The sequence below is a fragment of the Grus americana genome, chromosome 7, assembly GCF_028858705.1.
Source record: "Grus americana isolate bGruAme1 chromosome 7, bGruAme1.mat, whole genome shotgun sequence".
Lineage (NCBI taxonomy): Eukaryota > Metazoa > Chordata > Aves > Gruiformes > Gruidae > Grus > Grus americana.
In genome coordinates this window covers 40,372,821-40,399,309 of record NC_072858.1, presented here as the reverse complement: position 1 = coordinate 40,399,309, position 26,489 = coordinate 40,372,821, and the positions used below count along the sequence as shown (strand labels likewise).

The window sequence follows — 26,489 nt, the reverse complement described above, 5'->3', positions numbered from 1 at the left end:
TTTTATAAGGATGAGTTTATCAGAGTTCATTTTGATGCTTTTCCGCAGCCCGTGCATAGAGGAGAGTGGTGGAGAGTTAAGCATCGCATCTTGGATGCTCTCTCCGTCATTCCTTGCTTTGATTCGGCTTTGTTAAGGAAATACATCCTGGAAAATGAGATCCGCAAAATCCTGCGGTAGGGACGTGTCGCATCCTACGTGTGCGAGGGATTGTTTGAGACCAGGAATATTTATTAGTTGAAGATCAGGCTCTCTTTCAAGTTTAAGCTCCATTTTCCATAGAGTGTTACAGGTTACTCTGGTACTTGTACTTTTATCTTCTAATTTCTTTATCTTTGACGATTGTAAACCAGATGTGTGGTGTAATACTTAAACGGATGTTTTCTGAAATACCGAATATCTCGTCCTCATCGCAGGAGCATAGAGGTGCTCAGGTCAGAAGGGACTTCTGGACCTCCTCTGGTTCACTCTGCTCCTCCAAGCAGAGCCGGCTGTTCTTGGCTTCATCAAGCTGTCTCGTGACTGAAGTGGGACCAGGCCTAGTAATGACAAGATTTTTGTTTGGTTTTATCAAGTGAAACCTTGATTATTCTGGTTTTTACTAAATCAAGAGGAGGCACTGGAGGGGAGGTGGTTGTTACAGCTGGCCATGCTGTGACTGTAGGCCAAGGTGAAGGCGTAGAAGTTATTACAAATAAAAGGTCATCAAAGCTTTAAAAAGAAAGTAGATTGAGACTTAGGGGACCTCATTATCTCCACCCTCAAGCTCAGATCAGTCTAGTTGCTGAAACTCGGCGTGTGAATGTATCAAGTCACGAGTGCCATCACAAGTAGGAAGAACGAGACATCAGAAGCAGTGGGGCCATTCAGGTGGCTGCCAGCTGGAAGTCAGCAATGGTATACAGTCTTTAATCATCCTTTCCTTCCAACTTGGTTGCGAAGGCTTGAAGGAAAATGCTACATGTTGTGTCCATGCAGGAGAACCCCAGTTTTGGACGAGGGAACCGCAGCAGGTATCGTACACCAGGTTGTATGTGGCACCACGTGGAGATGCAGAAATTAGACGGTGTGAGATGGAGTTCTAGGAGACACCGAGAGGGGTATTCAGTGGGAGCAGGACAGTATTTGTACCATTGTCCAAAACCTCGGTGAGATCTAATCTGGAGTGTTCCAAACCACTTACGTTCACGGAGGATGAATTCACCCTAGTCCAGGTATGGAGGAGCCAAGAGAGCTGAGAACAAAAAGTTAGGAGGCCTTGATTCATTTAACTCGGTGAAATAAAATCTGAGAAGGTTTTGGAGTTTTGTATATAATTATATCAAGGGGAAGAAGATAATTATTTTAACTTGGGTTTTAGTCCAGGAACGATTAGATTTAAGCTCGCTGTGGGTAATTTAGTCTGGGAAACAGGAAAAGGTAGCTAACTATCCAAGAGGTGAGTTCGGGAAGTGTCTTCAATGGCTGTAAGGACAAACCCGATTTGAATTTGCATCTGCTAAGTTTGTGAAAGGTATTGGTATGGCGTATCTGACATAGCAGGGAAATGGACTTTGTCGTCCATGGGATTCAGGAAAGTCCCACCAGCTCCAGGGGATGTCCGGAACCAGAAAGGAGGATCCCAGGAGGTGGTTCCGTTCCCCTCCGGCTCCAGAACTCACGGAAGTCCAGCTCTGGTGGGAATCTGCGTTCAGCCCCGACGCCACAGACCCAGAAATCAAAAGTGGTTGAGAGTCTGAGTTCGAGGTCCAGTCCTGTCTGCTAGTGGGGACCAAAAAAATAGATATATCTGCTATTCTTGACAGTGCAGTCAGTATATTACCATCCCTTAGTACAGCAAAGAGAGAGAAAGTGATCCCAGAATTAAATTAAAGGTTTTATCTTTGAAAACCATGGAACTTTTCCACCAGAAGATTACAAGATAAAAAAGAAAATTATACGCCAGACAAAACCTTTAGCATGAAGAAGAATGGTAGAAGGGAATATTTAAAGGCAGCGGGCCAATCTCTCTCGCCTCGACTGTGAAAATCAGGATGTGAATTAGTTGATGGCGCAGATGCTGTTTCAGCCTAGACGCGCGGGTTTCTACCGACACGCTAAAAACCCCGGAGCCAGCCGGAGCTGAGGATATTTCCCGAAGGCAAAGGGCCAAACCCGTTATTCTTTGTGTGCGTCGGTGAGCGCTGAGGTGTCGCATCCTCTGCCTGTGGAGGATGCGGCACGGACTCGCTGGGACCAGCGGACCGGTCGGGACGAGCCGCAAAGCGCCACGTGTATTTCTAGTGCAGTTCAGCTTTCAGGCACGGCCCGTCGTTTCCTGCTGAAATAGATGTCAAAAAATCAACGCATCCACCTCCTCGTTAATTAACATTAACTACGCGAATGTAAAACGCCGTGCAAATGAAGATGCGCGCTGCACAGCTCCTTCGCCGGTAGAAGAGCGATGAAATACTCTGCATCGCCGTCCAGGGCGACGGCACGTTTTTTTCCACAAAGTCAATTCTGGAGTGATTTTTAAATCCCTCTGCAGAGGAGTTGCTGTTATGAGTTGGATAGGGCTGCTTGGAGTATCAGCAACTTTGGGGTTACGTTTGGTTTAAGCCGTGATTTATTTTGTGTTGGGGTTACCGGTGCAGGCTGTGAATGCCTCCTTGAGAGGACTTTCCCCATCTCATCTAGGCTCGGTGCAGCTGGAGCGTGAAATCTCTTTTGGCTTTTTCAGTCCTTCTCCAAAGTTTTTAGCTTCTCCTCGGGCTGCAGCAGATTGATTTTTTTTTTTTTTTTTTTTTTCCCCCCCTCCAGATTTTTTCACTTTGTTTTCTAAGACTGTGTTGTGCTGCTCTCCAGACTTTACGTAACTGGGTTTGGGGGTTTTTTGGTCAATATATTAGCGGTGATAGAGCATGATCGAGGCAGGGTTTAGCAGTAGTTTTTAAAATGTACTCTATCCGTTTATTACTAGCGAGATTGTTCATTAAGGTCTATGAATACTTTCTCATTGATAAAAAATAGGTTTCTCGTGACAGTGTCTTTCACAGGCAAACCATCTTTTGCTTTTTCACGGTGGTTTGATGCATTTTTTTAAACAGCGAGGTATTATTTTAGAAATGCAGCCTTTCCTTAGCTCGGCAGGTTTTGCGATTAGTCAGTAGTTGCTTAAGTGGTGAAATCAGGAGGGAGAGCAAACCGCGTGTCTCAAAGACCAGGAGGATGTCTAGTCCCACCTTCACACCTTCGACAGACAAGACAGGGATGAAGGTTTGGCCACCCGTATCCTCTAGGCAAGCGCAGATTGTTTAGGATGTGGTTGTGGAATTGTCTTAAGGGAGCATTTGGCTGTGTTTGTATGAAATCCGCTCCTTATTGATGATAAACTTCGCCCACAATTTACCCTTCCATGCTATTCCCACGACGGAACAAGAAATTGAGGACTGGGACTAAAATACGGCCCCGTCAGCACCACAGACTGTGATGTTGGAGAGGGATGCTCTAGTTGGCTTTGCAGGAGTTAACCTGTCCATTGGAGGAGTGGAGCGTGGCGGTGTGGAGCCCAGCATGGGCTGCTGGAGGCTCTGCAGCTCTTCGGAGTGCTGCTGGTGCCTGCTCCAGCTGGCGGAAAGTTGGGTCGAGCGTCTCCGTGCTGCAGTTCAGAGCAGTGCTCAAACGAAAGCAGAAGCTGGATGGGAAGCACCGGCTTGCAGAGTCTCAGAAGAGCTAACTGCCTCAGCGGGAGGCTTTGAGGAGTTTGTAGAGGACACTGATTTCTCACAGGAGCCCCACTGGCTCGTCTGGAAGCTATCTGTGAAACCTGACTCAGCAAGACATGAAAAGGCTGCAGAAGAAAGAGCAGCAGCGAGCGTCTCCAGTTCTCTTACTGCACTCGCATCAGCTAGGCGCCGGTGTGGTCCTTCACGCCATTAACTATTGGTGTCCAGGATGTTAATTTTGTTGTTCTAACCCAAAATGAAGGGTCTGGGCACTTTCTGCTCTTGCTCGTGGTGCTTTCGTTCCCATTGTCGGTGTGACCTTTCGTGCAGCAATTAGGAGAAAGGGTTCGCAGTAATTAGCCAAGCAGAAGTCATTCTGAGTGAACCTGGGTCCTGAGGTGGGTGCTGGTAACAGGGTGACTGGGAGGGGATGGCCTAGGTCCCAGGTCCACCCAGGGAGTCCCTGCCAAGGAGCAGCAGGAGATGGGCAGAGACAGGGCTGGAAACAAGGCTGCAGCACCAGGCACGGTGTGTCCGGGAGGTGGGACAGAAGCTATCTACGTCGTAGATCCAGGGTCCATCCAAGACATAGGGCCAAAGACAAAAGACAAGTCCATACCTACAGCTGAGGGTCCCAGGCTGAGCTCCTGGACTGTGGGCAGAAGATGTGGGTGAAGGTCCCAGTGAGGCTGCTCAGGGCAATTAAAGCCTATAGGCGTGCTCAGGGTGATGACAAGCCCTTTATTTTATATTTATATTTTATATCTGTGAGAGTGCTCAGGCACTGCAGCAGGTTGCCCAGACAGGTTGTAGAGGCCCCATCCCTGGCAGTGTTCAAGGCCAGGTTGGATGGGGCTTTGGGCAACCTGGGCTAGTGGAGGGTGTCCCTGCCCGTGGCAGGGGGTGGGACTGGATGGGCTGTGAGGTCTCTTCCCACCCAAACCAGGCTGGGATTCTGTGATTCTATGATTTTATTCATATAAACTGAAGTCCTTGACATCGATGACAACAGTTGGATAGTATGGAAGAAGGTCAAAGGGTTTGTGAGGTAAAGGAGGGATGCAGTGAATTTGGCCTGCAGAGTGAAGGAGAGATGGGTGGGCCTGGGGAGTCTGTACCATGGGGAGGAAGGTGAGATGGGCACAGACACCAGGGTGGGGATACTGGGACCCACTGGCAGGGCAGAGCATTGGCCATGGGAAGAGGTAGATGAGAGTATGGTGCAAACCACAGGCCTTTGGTGGGATTGCAGCGACCTGAAGTATAGGGGAGTGGGAACGTGGTACCCAGGGTGCTTGGTGGTGTCAGCCAAGGACAAGGGGTAGCGAACAAGTAGCTCCCGCGGCTTGTCATCTAGATCCTGCTGCCGGCATCCGTAAAGGAGAAGCCATATTCTCAGTACAAGTCCCCTTCCCTTCTTCGCAGTCCTTGGGAATTTAAAAACAACTTTTTTTTTTTTTTTAAGAACTATGTTTTAAACAAAGTCATGAGTTCACAATAACCCCTTAAAGAATGTTCTCAGCTTGAAAGAGCCCCTTGCCGTCTGCAGGCAGCCAGCCATCCCTGCGATGCGACATGCTCTCAGTAGCCAAATACATTGCTCATCGCTTCCAAACGGCTATCTGTCCCAGCACACTCGTGCACAGAGGTGCCGGGTGAGAAAAAGAACATTAAAGTCACAGAAATACTTGAAGGGTGGGGGAAAAAAATCCACCCTCTAAGAAGGCGCTTTGGATGCGGTCGTTTCCACTAACGTGAGCGAAGACTCTCCTGTGTTATTGTAGGGTTGGGATATAAATAGAGTGAGGTTGGCACGGGGAGGGGATAACCTGATCCCTGCCTCTGCGGCGATCGCAGGCGTGCGGCTTTCCGAGCACGCCAAGGCAGTAACGACAGCCCAAATGGATGTGGCCTCGTTAATTCTTGAAGAGAAGCCAGCTGCCGGCTCCGGTAGCGCTGAGGCTAATTGCTGCCCATATAATCTCACGCACCTTGCTCAAGCTCCTCGTGCATTGGTTTCCTCACCTCTAAAATATGTTTACAGATATTACCGTGTACCTTAGCTCTTCTGAGACGTAACTGTGACCACGTGAACCTCTTGCACGTGGTTTAAAATGACCGTTGCGGTGGCGATGTTGTTCCTGTGTAATAGACGTATCATGTTACTTTAACTCTCGGATCGCAGTTTGATTTGATTTTAATATAGCTGTTTTCGTAAATAACGGCAAATTAGTAACTTTACCGCTCAGGAGAAGTGCCCGTGGGTTAAATTAGTTGTGGCAGAGGTCATAGATTATTTCCTGAGCAGTTTGCAATTATCAATTATGGATGAAATATGATGAGACTATACCGAAAGCGTATGACAAAGTTAATAAAGAGTTATCTCCTTATTAACACCGTCACCCGGGTGGTTCACAGCCCTTTCGTACTGTTGCAGCCAGGAGCGAGTGGAAGAACCTGATTACGCCTTGCAGCAAGGGGGAAAATCCTCGTGCAGACTGCTGAGGGAGTAGGTACCGTCAGATCTGTGCCGGCTTCGTGGTAACTGAGTGGTAGCAAGACCTTTTTTCTCTGCTTTCAGATCACGAGGAGCACGTACCCTTCTCTTCTCGGAATAGTTTTTGGCTGACGCAAGCCCCTCCAGGTTTCCTGAGTCGCTGGCGGCTTGCGGTCGTGTGTATAAATGTGAAGGTGGCTCGCAGGGGCTGATGTTACACCAATTTTTAAAAATACTTTTTGCAATACTTTCTGTCCCCTGCATCTCCCCGTCCGCTTCTGACGGGCAGGAGAGGGTTCAATATTATATTATACATGATAGCGCCTGTCATAGTGCTTCTGCTTTAATTAATACTATTTTTTTGGCAAATTTTATCTACATTGCATCTGTTGGTATCAGCATAGGTAGTCTGATAATGTAACATCACTACGATAATGCAGCATCGCTACGTCGGATCTGCAATCCGGAAAAAATACCAGTGGCCATCTCTTGCGTAGTTTCTTCTGTCTGTAGCTCCAAGGGATCACAGGGAAAATTAAAGGGTTTTTCTCATTGTAATGTAGGAATCAGATAGTGAAGGGTAGCGATGTAGTGGCATACTGGAAGTACTCATATATCTAGAGATAGGTGGCTGCGTAGGAATATAGTGGGATATGGGAATGAGGTAGCGGAATGGCTTGTTCAAGGCTGGGCTGTAGGCAGCAGCAAGGCAGACAAGGGAGCAGTCGCAGTCCAGTGCAGTATTTGTAGCAACGGTTGTTTCCTCAGGTGCATAGGATAATTGCAAAAATTATAGATATTTTTTAAAAAATTAGGACACTTTCATTAATAGCAACAAAAAATTTTGTGTAAACCGAACTTGATTTTCTGTCATTCATGAAACTGAAAAGAAGGAGAAGCCTTTCAGGTGATGTCCTTTTCCTGAAATAGCATCCATCGTTAACAGAACGGACAAAAGACTTGTCAGACTTCATACAGCGCCCTGAAACAATCCTTACTTGTTGGGAGTGTTTTGAGTTAAAACTCGGCGTAATCTTAGCAGCAGCCGTTGGAGTTTCATTTGCTTTCGGTTTGGTACGTGCCTTCAAACTGGGGTACCTTAAAGAGCAAAATTTCTTTCCTATCGCGTTTCATTCCTTTTGTAGAAGGTGTGATTTTTAATGCCTTCTCCTACTGCACTATGGGGATTTTTGTACATTTTATTAAATGCCGTATAAAGTTGCACATCTTATTATGTTCACGTTAAAATTTTTAGACGTTTAGTAGATCGCATTGTATTTATTAATTCCAGCAATGTATTTTTATAGTCAAAACCAATGGTGAATGGATGTTGCGTTCTCAGAAAGTGTTGGGAAACCAAACCCCAGTCTACGAGGAGCGTTTTTCTCCAGTCAGAAGGTCCAGGTAACTGATACAGACCGTGGCTTACACCATCAATCATGATGGACCACGCCACCATTCTGTAGGTCGGCATTGACTTGAGTCCAGCGATGGCTACCAAGAAAAAGCAGGAGAGAGGAGGGTGCAGTTGATGGTACCATGAAGTCAACGTGTTTTTGCTTCCACGTGTGTTAGGTGATCACATCCTTCACAAGGATGGCCCTAATGTTTCAGATAAAACTACCTACGGGGGACACCTGTCTTGAGCAGACTGTGTTTCCTGGGAAGACCGATGGCCATCCTATCTAAAAACGGGCTCGTAGACGGCCAAAGGGCTATTGGCTGCAGCAGCGTCCCCAAATGTTTGTTTAGGATTGTGCGTTTTTTCATTTCCTTCTCTAAAATCGATGATGACAACCCGGTTTTCTTTGACCGAGTAACTGGAGGACCTTGACCAGCTACCAAGAGTAGATGGATCAGTGTGTGGTCCTTGGTGGTTGCTCTGCAGAAGCTGCTGCTGCCTGGGGGAGGTCTACGGTAGAAAGCTCAAGTCCCGTGGGACTTTCTGGAAACAAGCGTTTAGATCATTTAAACTTGAGAATGGTGTTAATGAGGGTTTTCAAAGAAAAGATAGAAAGAAAAAAATCAGGTCTTCCCCCCGTGGGTTTTAAAAATTTGCCGCAGGAAGGTCCAGAGGTTCCTAATTTGCTGATATTCAAGTTCTTTAGTGCATTTTACCATTTTCCGGCACTATACACTTGACCTTGTTCCAGTATTTTTAATAAGGTTGATTTAAAGTATTTAGGACAAGGCATGTCAGAAATAAGTGAAAGGAAAAAAAAAAAATTACAGGGAAAATCAGTTAACAGCTTGAATTTAGTGGTAATAGCTCAAAACCCAGCACCTCTAGCTCCCCTCCTTATTTTGGGGGGCATTTTCTGATTGCTTCCTCGCATTCACACGGGAGGTAAAAATGGTCTTTTTTGGGTATTCTGAGGAGCGGCACCCAAATTCAGCGATCTGCTGAAAAACAAGCCCGAGCTCTGTTCTTTAGGGAGAGGGGTTTGCTTACCTGGAGAGCTAAAAAAAAATCCCGACCGTATTTTACTTTGCAATCCATTTCGACAGACAAAATGCCGGTCAGGGGACGAGCAGAGGAGGCTGGGCTGTAAACGCGATACTTCCCGCGGCAGAGTACTCGCACCTCGTAATAAATGTTACTTTGTGCCGGGAGGCTGGGTCTGGCGGGGCGGGGGGGGGGACACGACCGATCGCGAAAGCTTGGGCAGACATCCCGCCGAGGTCGCGCCCGTCGCGTCCGTCTCTTGGGAAGAACGCAGAGCGGCGTTCGCTGGCGGCGTAACAGCGAGTTTCGAGCAAATATAACGGTATATCGTTAAATCAGGTCACCCGAAGGCGGTTTGTATTTACGTGAAGAGTTCTGTCGGCGTTACTAAGGGCTTAGGTGTGGTGGGAGCCGCGAGCGCCGGTGTTGGAGCAGGGCTTTGATGAGTTAGGGGATGTAGGAAGGTAAAAAAGCAAAAAGATGGGAATCAGCTGAAAGATTTTTCAGTCTAAGACAAGTTTTTCACAGCCTAAGGTAAAATCAGGGAACAGGGGCTGACGTATGACCTTATCTCTGATTAAAGCTGCCTGTATTGTTCACGTTTGCGTTTTCCAACACAGCTTTATAAGTAGTGCGATCAATACACTTTTATCAGAAAAGTTCCTGGAAACAGTTAAAAAAAAAAAAAATCATCGTTCTTCAATTAAGTTGTTGGCAGCTTATCGGAAGCAAAATTGTTGAAACTTCCCCAGTTATATGGGGTGAACTGGGCGACAAATTATAACGAGAAAAAAAAAAATATATATATATATATGCGCATTTCATCTCTTCAGTAAGGTGCTCGTGTTTATAGCGCTGTGGTAACACCCTCCGGAAGAGCTTTAGGAACGTGGGCAACCTTGCCATCTCATTCCACCGCGGGGTTAAGGCGCTGAGCGGCCGCGCGAGGTCTCCTGCCGTGGTTTTTGGCGCGGGCCCCGGGCAGGATCGGTGCCCGCTTGTGTGCAGCCTTGTGCCTCTTCGTACGAGAAACCCCCTGCAGCAGCTGTGACCTTTCTCCGAGTCCCAAAGTTTGAAGCTGGAAGGGCTGTAAAAAATACCAGGGCTCGCCCGGAGGACAAAATATAGTCACGGGCTGGAAGGAAGGAGGCGGCGTGCCGGGAGGAAATGGTGGAGGCACACGTTCGCCATGGAGTACTCGGAGAGTGAAGGCGATTCCTCCGACGGAGAGTGCTGTTTCTCGGGGAGCAGCGACGAGTACTCCTGCGACGATGGCCAGAAAGTGTCCGAGTCAGTATCGCGAGCAAGGCTTCACGTAATTACTTGTGGCAGTTAACGCCCTGCACGTCTGATAATTACTCGTTGCATTTAATGCCATGCACTTCTAAGAATTACTTTTTCTATTTAATGCCCTGCACTTCTAATAATTACTTTTTCCATTTAATGCCATGCATTGCCATTAACTACTTTTGCATTTAATGCCGTGCACTTCCAATAATTACTCATTGCATTTAATGCCGTGCGCTTCCAACAATTACTCGTTGCATTTAATGCCGTACACTTGTAGTAGTTACTTGCTGTAGCTGGTGCCCGCCTGTGGAAATAGTGCCTTTTAAAACGGGGACTGACAATTTGTCGTGCTTGAAGGTGACTGAGGTTAATTCGGAGCTCAGGGGCACGGCCCTGGGTATGTTTGTCATTTTTAAGCGTATACGAGGTGTTGGCAGGGTTTGGAAATCCGAGCGTGTCTTGTATTTCACAGCTGATGTATGTAAAGGTTTCGCGTTTGGATAGAGCGGAAAATACGTTGATTCCCCCCCCTTCTGTTTCTAGAAACTTGATGAGATTTTTAATCCTGCTTGCAGCCTGGCTGGGCACGGCCCCTAACACAAGAGCACGCCGGGTTTCTAAGCCCACTCACAACCGACGTAGACCGTGGGAGCAGAAAGCTGCTGTCCCCCGCCCGGCAGTCCCTCTGCGCGGAATTTGCAGGACGAGGGTCCTGCGATGGCGGGGTGTGGGCGAGGATGTGCAGGTTGGCTGTGGAGATACCCGAAGACAGCCATTGCTTGATTTAACACTTCATATACGAGCCACTTTAGCATTCATTTTTTAAAAAAAAAGGTTTTTTCCTGACTTATTGGTCACTTCTGCTCGTGCAGAACACAAGGAAACCTCGGAATCGCGTGACTTTCGGCATTAAAAAACCCGTCCGTCCCTGTGGCTCAGGTGTGGGCGCGACGTGAGACGCCCTTTGGGAAGGTGCCTTCCTCCTACATCCGTTTCATGCTGATTCAAAGGATGTATTAAGTACAAGATAGTGGAAACCGTAACAGTTCCTCGGGCGTTTTAATCTCTAACGTTAAGGTTTATTTAAAATGTTTGCACTGATGCCACCAATAGCTGGATTCGACTTGTCTGTAATCATATAACTATAATATAGTAACTATATCCGCGTCGGTAGTCCGTAACTATAAAGGTATAACCTGGGGGCTTTGTGGCAGAAAGGCATCAGAGATAGTGGGACAAAGATGTTGCGTTTTAACCGGAATCAATGAACGTCCAAAAGGTTTACGTACCCGTTCCAGCGCGGTAAGGTACCGGCGACAGTGGGCTACGGCAACTTAATGGCATACGAGACGTTAGCAGTCCTTAGCTGCTCTACGTTCACCAAAGTTGCAGAAGTCGAGAGAGATGATTGTCTGCTGCTCTTCAGCTACTTCCTTCTGCTTGCTTTAAATTACCGTGATTGTGATACAGCTGAATTAGCACTAATGTACACTTCGTTTCATCGCAGAGAGGCTCACAGGCAGCGTCCGCGTACAGGCTCCAATGTGAACGTTTCTTTCAGTTCGTAGTTCTGCTTGCTCTGTTCTAACGATATTCAGGATAGCTCAGAAGTTATTACAGTTAATTAATGATTGCCTTAAAGGGAGAGTGCACATTCCTGTAGGAGTGCACATGCACCACACTTTTTTTTTTTTTTTTACTATATTCCTGCTTTAATACCTCCAATCTTTACATAGGGGAAACTGTCATTTCTAACAGCGCTTTTAAATCGCATTTTCTGCTCCAGTGGAAACGTACAGTGGTTTCCCAGTTCTAAATGAATTAGGTGTGTTTAAAAGCGGTGGGGCTCTTTTCCCTCTAATCCACTTACCCTTCGTACGAGGAAAGGTTTGGAGGGCATCCGAATAAAAGAGCCACTCGGAATCCTCTACGTTTGTTTGGCCGACACAGAAAATGCAAGGACATCTCTATCGCCCTGATGAAACACCGAATCGGTCCAATGAAAATGAGTTAACTTTGTATTTTAGAGCTTGGGCTGGCCATGGCCAAATTCGTGGTGGGGCAGGGAAAGGGAGAACACAAAGCAGCCAGTAATGAAAATACAGAAAAAAATGTCCAGAGTCCAGTTCTAAGTGCAATATTTTTAATTTCTGAAAATTTTAATTTCTGAAAAAGGTACCAGTGCAGTGTTTCAATGCAGAGACCTTTCAAAAGCTCCGTCCTAATCATGCCCCTTCTATCGGCACAGTCCCAGCCTTCTCCACGCTCAGAGAGCGAATGCATCACGAGTCCTGTGGCAAACCATATATGTCATACCTGCTCTGAGGAGCAGAGCTGACATCCTACTTAACTGGATGTTTCGTGTTCCAACGTGGAGATATTGCGTAGGTTTTTGGGGAGGAGGACATAAGGAGAAGTCAAATGTTCATAAATTCATCTATGCAAATAGCTAATACTTCGATAAAACGGTTTCTGTGCATACGTGTGTGTAGTAAGAAACGAGACTTTGCCTAAACGAGATGAAAGGTACAGGCTGATGCGTGGCTGGATGCCTTGTTTATAAGGGGAACCTGTTTTTCTGATCATGTGTGGGTTTTAGCTTTCATGTGCTTGAAGCCTCTACGGGCGATGAACGTCAAATCAATAAAGGCGAAAAGCTGTGAAACCCAGAAATCTATTCTGGAAGTGCTTTAAGGATGCAATATGTGTGGAATTAAAAAGATTGTAGTGAAAATAATGCAGCTTACTTAAGAAACGTATTTTTTTTCTTTCAGGGAGGATGTCAGAACAGCCAACGTCATCGCGGCTGAAGCAGTAACTTGTCTGGTCATAGACAGAGAGTAAGTACACCATTTTCCTACCTCGGGGTGTATCTCCAGTTTGCACCTTTTACAGTTTTTAACTAAATCCTTTGATCATTTTCTCCAGGGAGGTGGTTTAATTTTGAGTAATGAAGTCACAGTAGATAGGTGTCCTTGATGAAGTAGAGGGAAGGTCCCCCTAAATCAGTAAGACAAAAGTCAGTAGTGACAAAAACGGACAATTAAGAAGTGCGGAAAGACAAAAATGGAAATAAATGGGGAGGCAGCATTACTGTGGAAACGGATCCAGGCGTTACGGTGGAACACAGATTGAGTTCGTGTCGGCAAAACGTCATGAAAGGCATCAAGCTTCCGGCAAATGTTAGAGCAGGATGTTGTTATTTTAGTCCATGTGGGGATGGAGAGCCCTCATCCAAAGGACGTAGCCCTGCTTGAAGCTCTGTGGCTCAGAGGAGATAGAGGAGATCTGAAGAGTGAAATAATGTCTTATGGAGGGAGCTTGAAGGAATCGGGGGTGGGGGGGTAAGCTGGAAAAGAAATGCCTGGGCTCCAGAAAACAGTGCTGCAAATTCAACCGCTCTCCACAAGTGTAGGGAATGGGATTTAAAAATATTAGCATTACCTTGAAAATTCACCACGACTCCTGGGGTGGTTTTCCGGTTGTGAGGGCAGTGAAGCACTGGCATAGACAATCAAAAGTACGGGCGAATCTTTCACGGGAGTCCTTCCAAGGGAGTGTGGTATAGATCTGTGAAACCGTGAGAGGCGGGTGGGATGCATGGGGGTTGACTTTTCACGGCCTCCCTCAGTGCAAGAACCCAAGGAGACCTGCAGGAGGGAGGCGAAAGCTGAGAGGAGGCGGCTTCGTCATGTGGGGATCACTCACAGAGCTATAGGAAAACAAGAGGAGTTTGCAAGCGTTCAAAAGGAAAAGAAATCCATTGGATTTTTTTAAACATGTAGGTCCTCCCTCTGGGCTGGGAACTTGGTGTAGGAGAGTACTGAGGCAAATAGGACAAGTGGTTGCTCTGTCCTTGAGCTCTTCCCTGGGCATGTAGTCTCGATGCAAGATGCCATCAGCGATGGGTTAGGAGTGATCTCCAAATCTCTTCTAATATTCTGATGAGATACATAAGAGATGCTCAAGTATCTTGCAGGGATGATCTACAGACACTCAATCCTGCTTTGACACAAGGGGTTTGTGTTCCGTTATCTTCCAGTCCTTCCTTTCTGGAGGTCTGGTGTTCTGTAATGGCTGAGCTGGGGAATAATACTTCAAAAGTCCTAGGTCTTCTGATATGTTAGTTTGTTTATGATCAATTAAAAAAAAAATTATGGTCTATCCGTTCAAAACAGATGGTGAACTTCAGGACTGTCAGCTGAGCAGCTTGCTTTCAGATACATAAGCAAGGTAGCCTGGTAGATAGAAGACACGCTACGCCTTATCGTTCTGTGGGGCAAAGAGAAGAATTGCCATAATTAGATAATTTAGCAAACATTAATTCAGCGAAATAAAGCAGCAAGTAATTTATACAATTTTTTTCTGAACGCTTCTGTAAGGGATTTTTTTTTTTCACTGTAAGCATTAAAAAACCCCGAATAACTAGTAATTGCAGAGTCAGTCATTCCTCATCATTTTACAGACTATTTCTTTGCTTGTCTCTTGTGCCTTTTTCTCCGTATATAATGCCCTTGAAATAGCAAGGAAGTACAAGTTAAATTTAAACTGATGAAGCTGTAGTTAATCTATACCAGAGATTCTAGTAATGCTCTGCAATTAGTAGCAGAGTAACCCTATTTGTAAGAATCCTATTTATAGTGCAAGAAAAGTAATGCTCTTTATAGCACTATTTATAGTTCAAGGAAGGTTGTCCTCTGTCCTGACCAGTTCTGACTTTCTTGTCATAGCTCTTCTCTTAGATTATTATTTTATAGGTACGCGAATAACTGCAGAAACTAATTTTAATACGGAGAAAAATCTGCTAAGGCTTCTGTAAATTTGGAAAATTGTGCAGATGCTGTTCTGTTAATGAGGAAAAGTAGCATTTCTTTATATCTGGACACAGCGAACATTACAATTTTTGGGTTGTTACGGTGGGCATGGTAAATGTTCGCATTGAGTTATACGCCAGGTAGCAATGGGAACTGGAAGTCGGCTTTACCTATAGTGGGAAGTTGTTCTGCGCAGGAGGAGGGGTGATGCATGGCATTAAGGTTTTCTGATATTTTCTATTACAAGACAAGCTCTTTGCTTAATCACATGTAACTACAGAAGCAGCAATTTTCATGCTCTGTGTGTGTCTCGATCTGAAACGTTTCAGCAAAATTGATGTTGCAATTTCAAAGCACAAGTTATGGGAAAATATCGTGTCCTTAACGGTCAATCCATTTCTCTGAGAAACTGGAGAATTTCAGTCTTACTGTCAGTAGAAGTTAATATTACCCACTGGCACTATCTTGTCATCAGACTAACTCTTCAAGCTTCCTTCTAAAAGTCTTCCCAAGACATCCAAAAATTGTCCCACACAACTGCTAATACAGCTGCCGTACTCCCATCTAGTTGACGCTTGAGCTGTAGGAGTCACACCTTGGTGTCATGGCAAGGTACACCTAAGACAGATGGAAGAGTGGTCTCTGGATTTGGCAAAATTATGAGCAGTTGTACAGCTGGTTTAGTTGCTGGAGGATTTTGAGGGTAATAATACGGGAAACTTTCTTTATAGGGATGAGCCAGGCCACCAAGCAAGCTCCGGGAGAGTTGGGTTTGAGATGAGATGTTGCTTAAGCATGGAAAGATGAAATGGTTTGCCTAAAATCATTTCTGAAATTCAAAAAAATATGTATGAAAATGCTACAGGGGTGAAGCAGTGGGAGTTGAAAATACCATGAGGAAAGCCAAACAGTAGTCCGTGATGGGTCATTAATTACCAAACTCTCACGATGTCAGTGCTGCCTTGCTTTTTAATTTCCTCGTGAAATTACAGTCCAAAACCACCCTGAAGTTGCCCAAAAAGTAGTATAGCTATTTCTTGCAAATCTATGTAGACATGCTTTGCAATGGATTTTCAGCATCCTTTTCTGATGTAGAAATGAGCAGAGTCGTTATCTAACAAAGAAACCGACCTTCAGTACGGCAAGCATTTGCTGTGTCCCATGACTTTAAGCCATTTTGTTCCCACTTGTCCTTGTCCTGAAAATATTTGTTAAGAAGGACAACATTGAGATTCTTTCCGTCTTGCAATTATCTTTTTAAGTCCCTTCCTTTACCAGAATAATGAATTTCAGTGGGATTTGGTCCTTAACGCTCTCTGGCTTCATCAGCAGTCTCCACCATGCAGGAGGTGAGCTGAAGCCGATCATCCGGCTCCAACCAAGCTGTAAGAGAAATTTCAGCTGACTTTGCTGAGGCTTAATGTCAGATTTTGCTGCATTTCACTCCCATGTGAATGAATGAATACTGCTCGTGAACAACCAGCGCGTTGAACATCCTTTTCTCTAAATTGGAGACAGATGGATTTGATGGATGAGCTCTTTGGTGGATGAGGAATTGGCTGGATGGTCACGTCCACAGAGTAGTGGTCAATGGCTCAATGTCTGCATGGAGATCAGTGATGAGTGGTGTCCCTCAGGGGTCCATGTTGGGACCAGTACTGTTTAATATCTTCATCAATGACATAGTGGGATCGAGCGCACCCTCAGCAAATTTGCAGACGCCACCAAGCTGAGTGGTGCGGTTGACATGCCTGAGAGACAGGATGCCATTCAGAGAGACATGGACAGGCTTGAGAAGTGGGCCCATGTGAACCTCATGAGGTTCAACAAGGCCAAGTGCAAGGTCCTGCATGTGGGTCAGGGCAACCCCTGGTATCAATAAAGGCTGGAGGATGAAGAGATTGAGAGCAGACCAGCAGAGAAAGACTTGAGGGTACTGGTGGATGAGAAGCTCCACATGAGCCAGCAATGTGTGCTCACAACCCAGACAGCCAACCATATCCTTGGCTGCATCCCCAGCAGCGTGACCAGCAGGTTGAGGGAGGGGATTCTCCCCCTCTACTCTCGTGAGACCCCCCTGCAGTACTGCGTCCAGCTCTGAGGTCCCCAGGACAAGAAGGACATGGAGCTGTTGGAGTGAGTCCAGAGGAGGCCGTGAAGATGATCCGAGGGCTGGAGCACCTCTGCTATGGAGCCAGGCTAAGAGAGTTGGGCTTGTTCAGCCTGGAGAAGAGAAGGCTCTGGGGAGACCTTATTGCATCTTCCAGTACTTAAAGGAGGCTTATCACAAAGATGCAGACAGACTTTTTAGTAGGGCCTGTTGTGATAGGACAAGGGGTAATGGTTTTAAACTAAGAGAAGGTAGATTCAGACCAGATACAAGGAAGAAATTTTTATGATGAGAGTGGTGAGACACTGAAACAGGTTGCCTGGAGAGGTGGTAGATGCCCCATCCCCGGGAACATTCAAGGTGAGGTTGGACAGGGCTCTGAGCAACCTGATCTAGTTGAAGATGTCCCTGCTTGTTGCAGGGGGGTTGGACCAGGTGACCTTTAAAGGTCCCTTCCAACCCAGACTATTCTGTGATTCTGTGAACCTTTGGGAAGATGTCCTTCAGCAATAACCTGAACCCAACAATGAAGAAGATACAGGGTCAGCATTGAACTTTTAATTTGGTTGTTCTTTTAAACCAGGTGAGCTACTTCACATAGCCTCTGCACCGTATTTTCTGATACTAACGTGCATGGCACAGAAGAAATGTGAATGTGAGTGTTTATCGTGTTAAATGAGTGCTTTAGCTCAGTCTGCTGATACCATGTTGGCCTAGATGTAAGAAGCCAATGAATGGTGGGAGTCAGTAAACTTGGGGCAGAAAACAGCGAAGGTGTGGCGTGTTCTTTTAAGGTAATAAGGAGGAAGAAAGTGTAACAGCGTGTGAGTGAGTAGCAACAGCGGAAGTATATTTATTCAGGGAATGGAAGTTGCTGAAGATGAGCGCATGTGATCCTTGAGCTGGAAGCTGTGTATGGACAATATATCACATGCTATAGTTCATGGAGGAGAAAACAGTTCATGGAGGAGAAAACAGGAGAGTTTGGGTTGCAACTGGAAATTATTCTGGAGTTTGGATTGATTCTGAAGACGTGGAGAAGTGGCTGCCCATAGAACTGAAGCATTGCAGATACCAGCTGAGACATCAGTGGATGGCAGATGTCTTGATAAGGACCGTGACTCTTCAGAGGTAATGATCACAAAGAGGGTGGCAGCATGAGCTAGCAGAGGGAAAAAAGGCATAAAGCAATAAATTTGTTGTGCAGAGGAGAGAACATAAGTAGCAGGCCGTTACTGAAGATGAGGAAGCAAGGAGGAAGACCTAGCTCCAGCCAAGAACCACAACCTGTGAAGAAAATCCAGGCTGTGACCATGCGAAGAAGGGAGATTTTGCAGCGTTAGGGGAAATTCTGCAAGGAATCTGTTGCGAAACTGGGGATTGCACAAGGAGCCAGAGGGGGCAAACTGGGGCCCCTGAGCAAAGGGAATCATGGGCTTATCCCAAAAACAGAAAGGCATGTCGTGTGCCAGGAGTAAAGGTGCAAAATTTGTGCCGAGATAATGGAAATATGATGGAGGAGCAACCACACATGAAATGCAACTGGAAAAAATATAATTAAGGTAATAGGGATTAATTTCATCGGGATTCAATAGGCTGGAACCTAAGAGAGATATCAGCATGGATATCTGTTCTGGGTCAAAATCACTTTGAAGCAGACAGTAAAGGAGTAGTAGTGAAGGGACTCCTGGATGTGTTTGGATGTGGATGTGTTTCAATATGAATAGCAAAAATAGGAAAAGTTTTTGTAGAAAGAGAGAACTCTGGACCCATGTCATTATAAATGACTGTAAATTTCCAGAGAAGAGGGGAAAATAATTGCTACTAAAAATGGAAAATCCCAGATATCCCTGATTAGGATAGCGTAACAAGTGGTCACTGAAGCAGCAGAGTTGGTGGAGTAGGTTTTGGCACATAATGAACACAAAAGGTTGTTTTTTGGTAAGCAGTGATGAGCAGACCATGGAAGATTACCTTGCATGAAATGATAATTTGTTGATTTAGCTTAAATTAAGTAGTTTTAAAAGTAGGTCTGTAACTTTGATTCTCAATATTAAAAATGGAAGATTGAGAAATTAAAGGAGCTCTTTGGGAAATCAACTGGACAGGGGCACCTACAATTCCTTCATCTTCAGGTCTTAGAAGTCCGCATCAAAGAAAGCCAACACATTTAGGAAATTATTTATAGGGATTTGTCGGAGTTTGTGTTTGGGAATGGCTGAAGAGAATTGACTGGCAGGTTTGCGATCGCTACCAGTATTTAGAAGAACCTACAGAAAATGAAACGAGTGTCAGAGGTGGGATTTCCAGGTGAGGTAGATGCTGTGGTGCAGCCCTACAAGCTCTACAGTGACCGCGTTGGGAGTACCGTTAATTTTGGTCGCCCAAAGAAGAGGACTATGACAGCACATAGATTATTTGCTATAACATTAAGAGTTCTCATCTTGCCAGAAGGAAAACAGTGTAGTCCTACACTGTTTTCAAAGCTTCGTAATCCAGAGGAAAAATTTCCAGGGAATTTCACTTTATAGTCAGAGTTTCACCGTGTCCGTGCACGCTGTCATTGAAGAGGAAGTTCCGCTAACCCGGTAGGGAGAAAAAATGAGACAGCGACGAGGCTGATCAAATGAGGATGACGGCTTTGCTAAGGGATCTCGGCACCGGGCAGGCTGGCGTCATCTCCGTGCTCGAGCTTAACGACGAGACCGTGTTGATTCAGCCAGGCCGTCTGGAGGGAAGGAGATGTTCTTCCTGCCAACTGTGACGCATGGACCCAACTGGGGGGCTTGAAGTTGGCTTGAAAAGTTCAGCAGAATCCACGCGTTGTTCGTAGGAATTGTAAAGCTATACGTCTGACCATTTCAAGGGATTTCTGGAAGCCTTTGGATACTTGGGGAGCCAGACAGCTCGTTGCAAAAATACAATTTTCTTCTGCTCAAACGCGTGATCTAGGTAAATCCATTAATATTTTATAACGGTTGTTAGTCGTCAGATGTCGCCTATTCAGTTTTAATTCCAAGAGCAATTTTTTCTCGCCAGTTCGTAGGCTTTCCGTGTTTCTGACTTGCTAAGACCCTGTGTGAAATAAAATCGAGGCTGTTGCTAGTTAAGTGTGTCCTACTGAGATACTGCAGCAATTCATCCTCTGGGAAGAAACTAGTTGCGGGAGACGCGCGACGTCGTTGCCTCCAAAGTGTTTCAAGCTTGGCCCTGTCCTAGCTTGTCTTAGTGAATTTTCAGGCTCCCGGGAGGGGTTATTAGGTTTGTTGCAGCGGTACAGTTGGGCTGATTGGAGAAAAGTTAACAATTACGATATGCTGGATTTGATGGATTGGTCCTTTAGGAAATTGTCTATAAAACGTATTCTGATCAAAATTGTGCAGACGCAAGCGGGCCAACCTTGAGCATCTGTTCTGTAAATCAATTTGAATAAACACGTACAAACAGGCTTTATTTGCAGTTACTTTGTATGGACATAAAACAGGAGGAGAAGGTTGAAAACTCATTCCTAACAATTTGATTGTTACTGGCACCTTGAGAGAGAAACTGGTGCAACTTTTCAAACTCTTTTTTTTGTTTTTTTTATACGTACCTCTCGTACCTGAAAAAGTGTTTGAAACTGTTCATAGATTCTCCTGAACTGTAAGAATATTTACACTGAAGTTGATTTGGGTTCATCTTTTATTTATTTTCTGCCTTTTTTTTTTTTCCCCTCCGTATCATTTATTTACGTTGATAACAATATTTTCCTGGCGCGCTGAGATTTACCGGGTGTAAATGTTGTGGGCGCTGGGAGTGCAGAATTGCCTGATGCCTAAATGCTGGGGTTTTTTTCTGCTTATTGTCATCTTCGGTTACGCGTATCAAGATGATACGGGTTTTTTTAAGGAAACATTTTAAATATTTCAGGTTTTGCAGATTTTTCACTTTGGATTTTACGTTTTTGTCAGTATTTGAAAGCCTGATTCGTTTTTTTTAACGGGGATAAGCTAGGGAGTGTCGAGAAGGGTTACTGTATCAACCCTCTCGGCAATGGAAATTGGAGAAAAATAAAATAAAAAAGTCTTATCCTAGCATGACTGACCCCATACGAGCTGAGCTGAACTCTTTCATTGGAGGTTTTAGGTTTTGGTGCTTTACTGTTTTTCCCAGTTGGGGTGAAGTTTATCCATGGAGAAAATTGGTTATGAGGAGAGAATAGAAAAAAAATGAAGAGAGAAGGCTGTGCGGAGAAAAGAATGAGCAGTTTGCTGGTGAAATTCTTGGGGAAGTTGTGACCGAGATGATAACTTCGACAGTGTCGAGATAGGCAATAAAAAAGTGACTCGAGTGAGCTTCAGTAGCTCGCCCAGTCCTAAGTCTTGCTTCAGATATTTTAATAAAAACTTAGACAAACCGTTGTTACTCCTTTCAGTGACTTTTTCTTATTTGCCCATATAATGTTTCACTAGACAAAGATTTATTTGCATTGCCAAAATAAAAATTGGATGTTTGACCCTGCCCCGTTTTCCTAACCACATGCAAGCAAACCACGCCTAGCTGTTTTAAATTGCATTTGAAGCCTTAAGTCATGTCTTACGTCGTTCCCAGAGGATTACGGTATTACTGTGTCTTGCTTAATTGCCTAATTATCTGTTTGTGGTGCAAGCGAGCATTAACATACATATCTTGTTTTGCCTTCACTGTCATCTTCCAAGGGTTTGGCATCATCCTATGGCACGTCTTCAGCGCAAGATGTACTGAATGAGCTGAATTTTTCGTATTTTTCACTGCTGAGTAAGGAATTTGGGGTCGAAAAGATACTCTGGTGATTAACGCATCTTACTATGGAAAATTGCAGCCTGCCTCGTTAAAAAACGCGAACACAAGTTCCGTGGAGGAGCAAAGGGGTCTTTGCCTTCTCTTCCTCATCGACGAGATCCCGTGGCTTTCCCTGTGCTGCGTCAATGATTTCCTAGACTGTCGTCATTTAAAATATTACGAATTAAACAAAATGAAAGACTCGGGGAATTTGTGTGGGCGGAGGCTATTTCCAGAGCGGTGACGACTGTAATTATGCAAAAGGCTGTTACAGCGAGCAGCTCTAGATACCAACCAGCAGAAATACCTTTCCCAACTCTGACCTCTTGCCTCATATTTATTACAATAATGGGTAAAATACAGCTTTTTCCAGCTGCTTTTCATAAAGCAAGATAATTAAGCCTCCTTTTGTTCTTCTGGAAGCGACGTCCCCGCTCGCCCCGTGCGAGCAGGGTCCCTCCCTTGGGGTCAGGCATCTCCTGATGCAGTGGGACACTTAAGTACCCACTTAAGAGTGTACGGCACGTTTAAGCCGCTCGGGCAAAGCGGGGCCAGAGCAGTTGGACCGCGCTGGAGGCCAAAGGGAGGGCGGAGTCACCCCGGTTAACCCCGCACGGCACAGGATATTGCGTTTCCCACAGCTGCCCTCCGCTCGCGCCAAATGCGTCAGGAATTCTGCCCGTGGCTGGTTTTTCACCAACAGCTGGGGAGGATGGAGCTTTTTGGGTTTTCATCCGTGGCTCTTTGTCCTATATAATGTCCTGTGATCTGGAACCAAGCGAGTTAGGAGGAAAAAAAACCTGCAAACGATCTGCAAGCTGTTGCCTCTGTTAACCTGCCCTGTACGTTCCTCACCCGCTGAATAGCGTTAATTCTCTTGCATCCTAAAAGTCGTCATTGAGAGAGGGCCATATTAAATACCCCGTTCTTATTCCTAAATTTGTAAATATGGTCCTAAATGGTGATTTTTTTAAAAAAATATTTTTTCAACTTTTCAATTATTTTTTTTTTCAGCTTCTTAATAGCCATTTCCATTCTTTGGCCGTATGTTCAGTGCCTCAGGAGTGTCACGAATGTATAGAAGCTGGAGGAACCGCAGGGCTTTCATTGCTGGAGCTGTGGCCATAAGGCAGGGATTAGTCAAGAGACTGTAGTTTGCAGCAGTTCGTCCTTTCAAATGAGCCCAGCTCTTTTCTCACTTGGCAAATGGTGCTTTCTGTTTTGAAAAAGGAAAACCTGTGTGAGACAGACCCATTGGGAATGATGGAAACGTGTAGGAGGGAACTGTGCTTTTCACCCGGAATGTTTTCAGTTATAGGTGTTAATTGATTTCCCTTATTAAAATTACTAAAAATATCCAATTTGTCTGTCTTTCTTAGTCTGACATTCTGTAATACTACTACCAAAGACATAACAGCTATATTTTTTTAATTTTTTTTTTTTTCCTCCGGAGCGATGCTCGTTAGATGATCGAATGGTCGTTGGGTCCACTTGTTTGAGTCACTCACGATATAAAAAGATTGTCTAATTCTTTTTCCCATATGTCTGTGCCCTCTGTATCTCCCCTGGGACAGAGGATGGTGTTAGGGGAGTGCTCAGGCTACTCACAGCTCGGACAGAAGACAGCTTGGTACTCCATGTATCAAGCACTCCTAACGTTTCACCCTCTCTCGCTCAGTTTAACCCAATTGAAGCCAAATTTACTCTTCGATGTCATTAAGCAATTTGGCTGATGACAATTCGCTTGCCTTTCTGCCCTCGCTTTCTTTTCCTTCTCTGCCTTTTCTTTTTTTTTTCTTTTTATTTCTCTCCGCTGTGTTTTTGGCTGCTGTTTCTCTTAAGGTGAGAAAGCTAAGGTATGGAAATAAAGATTGTCCTTCACTTTGAAAGCAGAGGGATTTCTAGGGTTTCTGGTTGGAGGACAGGGCTACGGTGGTGGCACCTCACCATCATGGGACACGTTGACAGACTGAAAACTTATATTGGAGGGAGGGGAAACTTCAGCAGTGATTTCAGCAGGGTCAGTCCCTAAAGGAGCTGGATAGATAAATTTGGCATTGGTTATTGCATTTACACCCCTTCTCCAGCGTGTCTGAGGCCGTGTTTCCCAGCAGATGACCAGCCCTGGCCCTGGTTTGGTTGGTCATGGCCATCCCCGGCATCGAGGGATGGCCCCTGGTTGCTGCCGAAGAGCCACGTTGGCTTGCGTGGCTCCCAAATGGAGACTCTTCCTCTAAAAATGCCCCTTTGTTTTTACAGCTCCTTCAAACACCTGATTGGCGGCCTAGATGACGTTTCCAACAAAGCCTATGAAGATGCAGAAGCAAAAGCAAAGTAAGTGTCTGCTCGTTGCGTTCAGCATAAAATCTTAACCTCGTTTTTATTGACGGTACATCATTGTAATTCCAAAAACACCTGCTTTTTCTCAACACAGTAGCATAAAACAGCTTGGAAAGTAGTGAATTGGGCGCTAATTCTGAATTTTCCTCTGGATGAGCCTTGGCCTGTCTCCCTGGCTCTCTCCATGAACATGGGAGGAGTGGAGGGCAATGGGTCTCCTCAGGTCAGGGCTCGGAGCCGAGTGGTCCCAAGGTCCATCTTAATCACAATGTTTGAGTCCACGGAAGTGTTGCATCTTCAAAACTGAGTGCAAAATAATTCTCTTGAAATAGTTTAAGGTGAGAAATTACAGAGCTTGGTAACAAAGGAAATTGTTGTGGAATAAAACATACTAGAGATACTTTGACGTGAAGCAATATATTCATCGGAAGTCCTACCAGAAATATTCATTCCTTTCAGAGGTGAGCTGTAGCGTATTGTGATTTTAAAATATTTCCAAAAAAAACCACCCCACTCTTCATTCAGTCTTGATCTGCAATTTGTTTTTAATGGGAAAACTTTGTGATGTCTGTACTTTGATTCTATACCAACAATTAAGCTTTTGAAGAGGAATGTGTTGGTTAGAGGGATATTGAATATAAGCCAAGATAATTCAAAGGCAAAAGTAGTTTAAAAGAAAACTGAAGTTGCTCTATACAAAATGATTTTACTTTTCCTCTTAGAAAATAATTTTACTTTTTTTCTGAATTTTTTTTTTTTTTTATTACCACATTGAAGAAGAGGATAGGTGTTTTCTCCAAGTCATATGCTGGGTGTGACTGTTAATCAGTGATCCAAAACCATCTAAATTTAAGATTGTTCTTCAGTTATACATAGTAACTTCTTATTAAACCGGAGGGGATTGAAATAGTGTATTAGAAAGGAATTTGGCACTTCTCTGGAGGGAAAATGAGAAGCCCTAATTAGTTAGTCGATTAAAAATAACTTCTTGTTTGTTTGTTTCAGGAAGTAAATATGCATCCCAGGAAACTTAGTTTCTTGGACGAGATTTGCTAATATTGCAAAGTACCCACAAATTAAGATAGTCTCTTCTTGTTGTCATCTTTGAGTGAACTCTGAAATGCAATTTTCATCACGTTTAATTTATTTTAAAGTACTAGAAGGCACCCCGCGGTTGCGTTTTTGTTTAGAAGAGTATTTCCCTACCCCAATTCAAACATGTAAGCTTTTCTTCTTCAAATGCTGAAGTTCCCTAAAATTCTTGTCGCCTGAACTGAAGAGGCAGGGGGCTGTCAGCCCCTGGTACCACCCCAGAACATAGCCGTGCGGGGCGCGGAATGCCACATCAAACGGACGTTTTACAAAGTGTGGCAAAATAAGCTTAAGCAGCTTCAGAGAGATGGTCCCAAGTATCCCAGGCATGTGCTATTATTATTTTAGATGTCTTTTTTTTTTTTTTTTTTTTTTAGCGTAACTGGTTGGATTATTTTGATTGCCGTTTGAATAAAAAGGAAGAAAACATCGGTAATGAAACGGGGGATTTGGGGTTTTAGTAATAACACGATGCTGTTATCACAGAAGCTTTTATGACCCATTAACACCGAGCAGAATTTGCAAATAGGACTTGTCGTTCCCCGATTCGTAGTCGGTCTCTTCACATCTACGATTTTCAGCTGTATTATTAATGGAGTATCACGTAGTAATTTATCATCACAGGCACAGCAGGTTGTATGGGAGGCTTTTTCAGGGTAGTTTGGTGAATTTTAGGGAAGGACTTTCAGGATCCCTTGTGTGCTTTATAACCTGTCTTTGTGGGGGGCTGCGGTTTGTTGGATAAACTCTTTTATTTTGGGGACCAACGGGCCAGTGTTGGCCCGAACATCCTTAGAGCCTTTATCTTCTTTATTCCTCTTCTTTTCTTCTAATGCCAAGTATTTCATCCCAACGGAAGGGCAAAGCGATGGAGGAACTGTTCCCTAAAAGAGGAATCGATTAATTTTGATAGCAAATTTTCTGTCTTCAAAGTCCAGAGGTCTGTGCTTGAGCCCTGTCACTCGAGACCGTAGGTGACGGTGACATTAGTGCCCTTCGCATTTTGACTTTGAATAAGGAGAAGGGATCGGTGCTGTCTGCCTGGAGAAACTTTAAAAAAAGGAATGCTCTTTTGAAAGATACGGCATTTATTAGTGAAATACCACATTCACGTTTGCTCAAGTCCTTGAAAGCAAGCGCATGGCTGTGAAAAGATGAACAGAAGAGGAAAAAATGGCCAGGTTAGTTTGAGAGTAAAGCGAGATGCTTTGGAAGCTGCTGCAGAAAGTTTTGTTGCTCGAGCGTTATTGTTTCTGTATCTCGCAAGATAAAACTCCGCTGGGAGAAAAGTCGGCTCGGCGGAAATTGTAACCTGGATTACTTTTCAAGCAGCTGTTAATTAGCTCCGGCTAATTGTCCTTCAAGGGTTTATCTTTTCCGAGGGCAAGTTTGC

The 26,489-nt window shown here is 44.8% G+C and overlaps 1 protein-coding gene across 3 annotated transcripts in view; it reads left to right on the top strand.

Annotated features, from left to right (window-relative positions):
- PRKG1 (protein kinase cGMP-dependent 1) overlaps window positions 1-26,489 on the top strand; it is a 494,892-nt gene that overhangs the window by 401,878 nt on the left and 66,525 nt on the right. For 2 of the 3 annotated variants that reach the window (XM_054832400.1, XM_054832399.1), the window contains exons 8-9: window positions 12,715-12,780; window positions 23,924-23,998. In XM_054832400.1, coding sequence (XP_054688375.1) covers window positions 12,715-12,780; window positions 23,924-23,998 — 141 coding nt within the window. Of the gene's footprint in view, window positions 1-9,859; window positions 9,941-12,714; window positions 12,781-23,923; window positions 23,999-26,489 lie in introns of those variants that run through there. The other variant, XM_054832401.1, reaches the window with a different exon arrangement.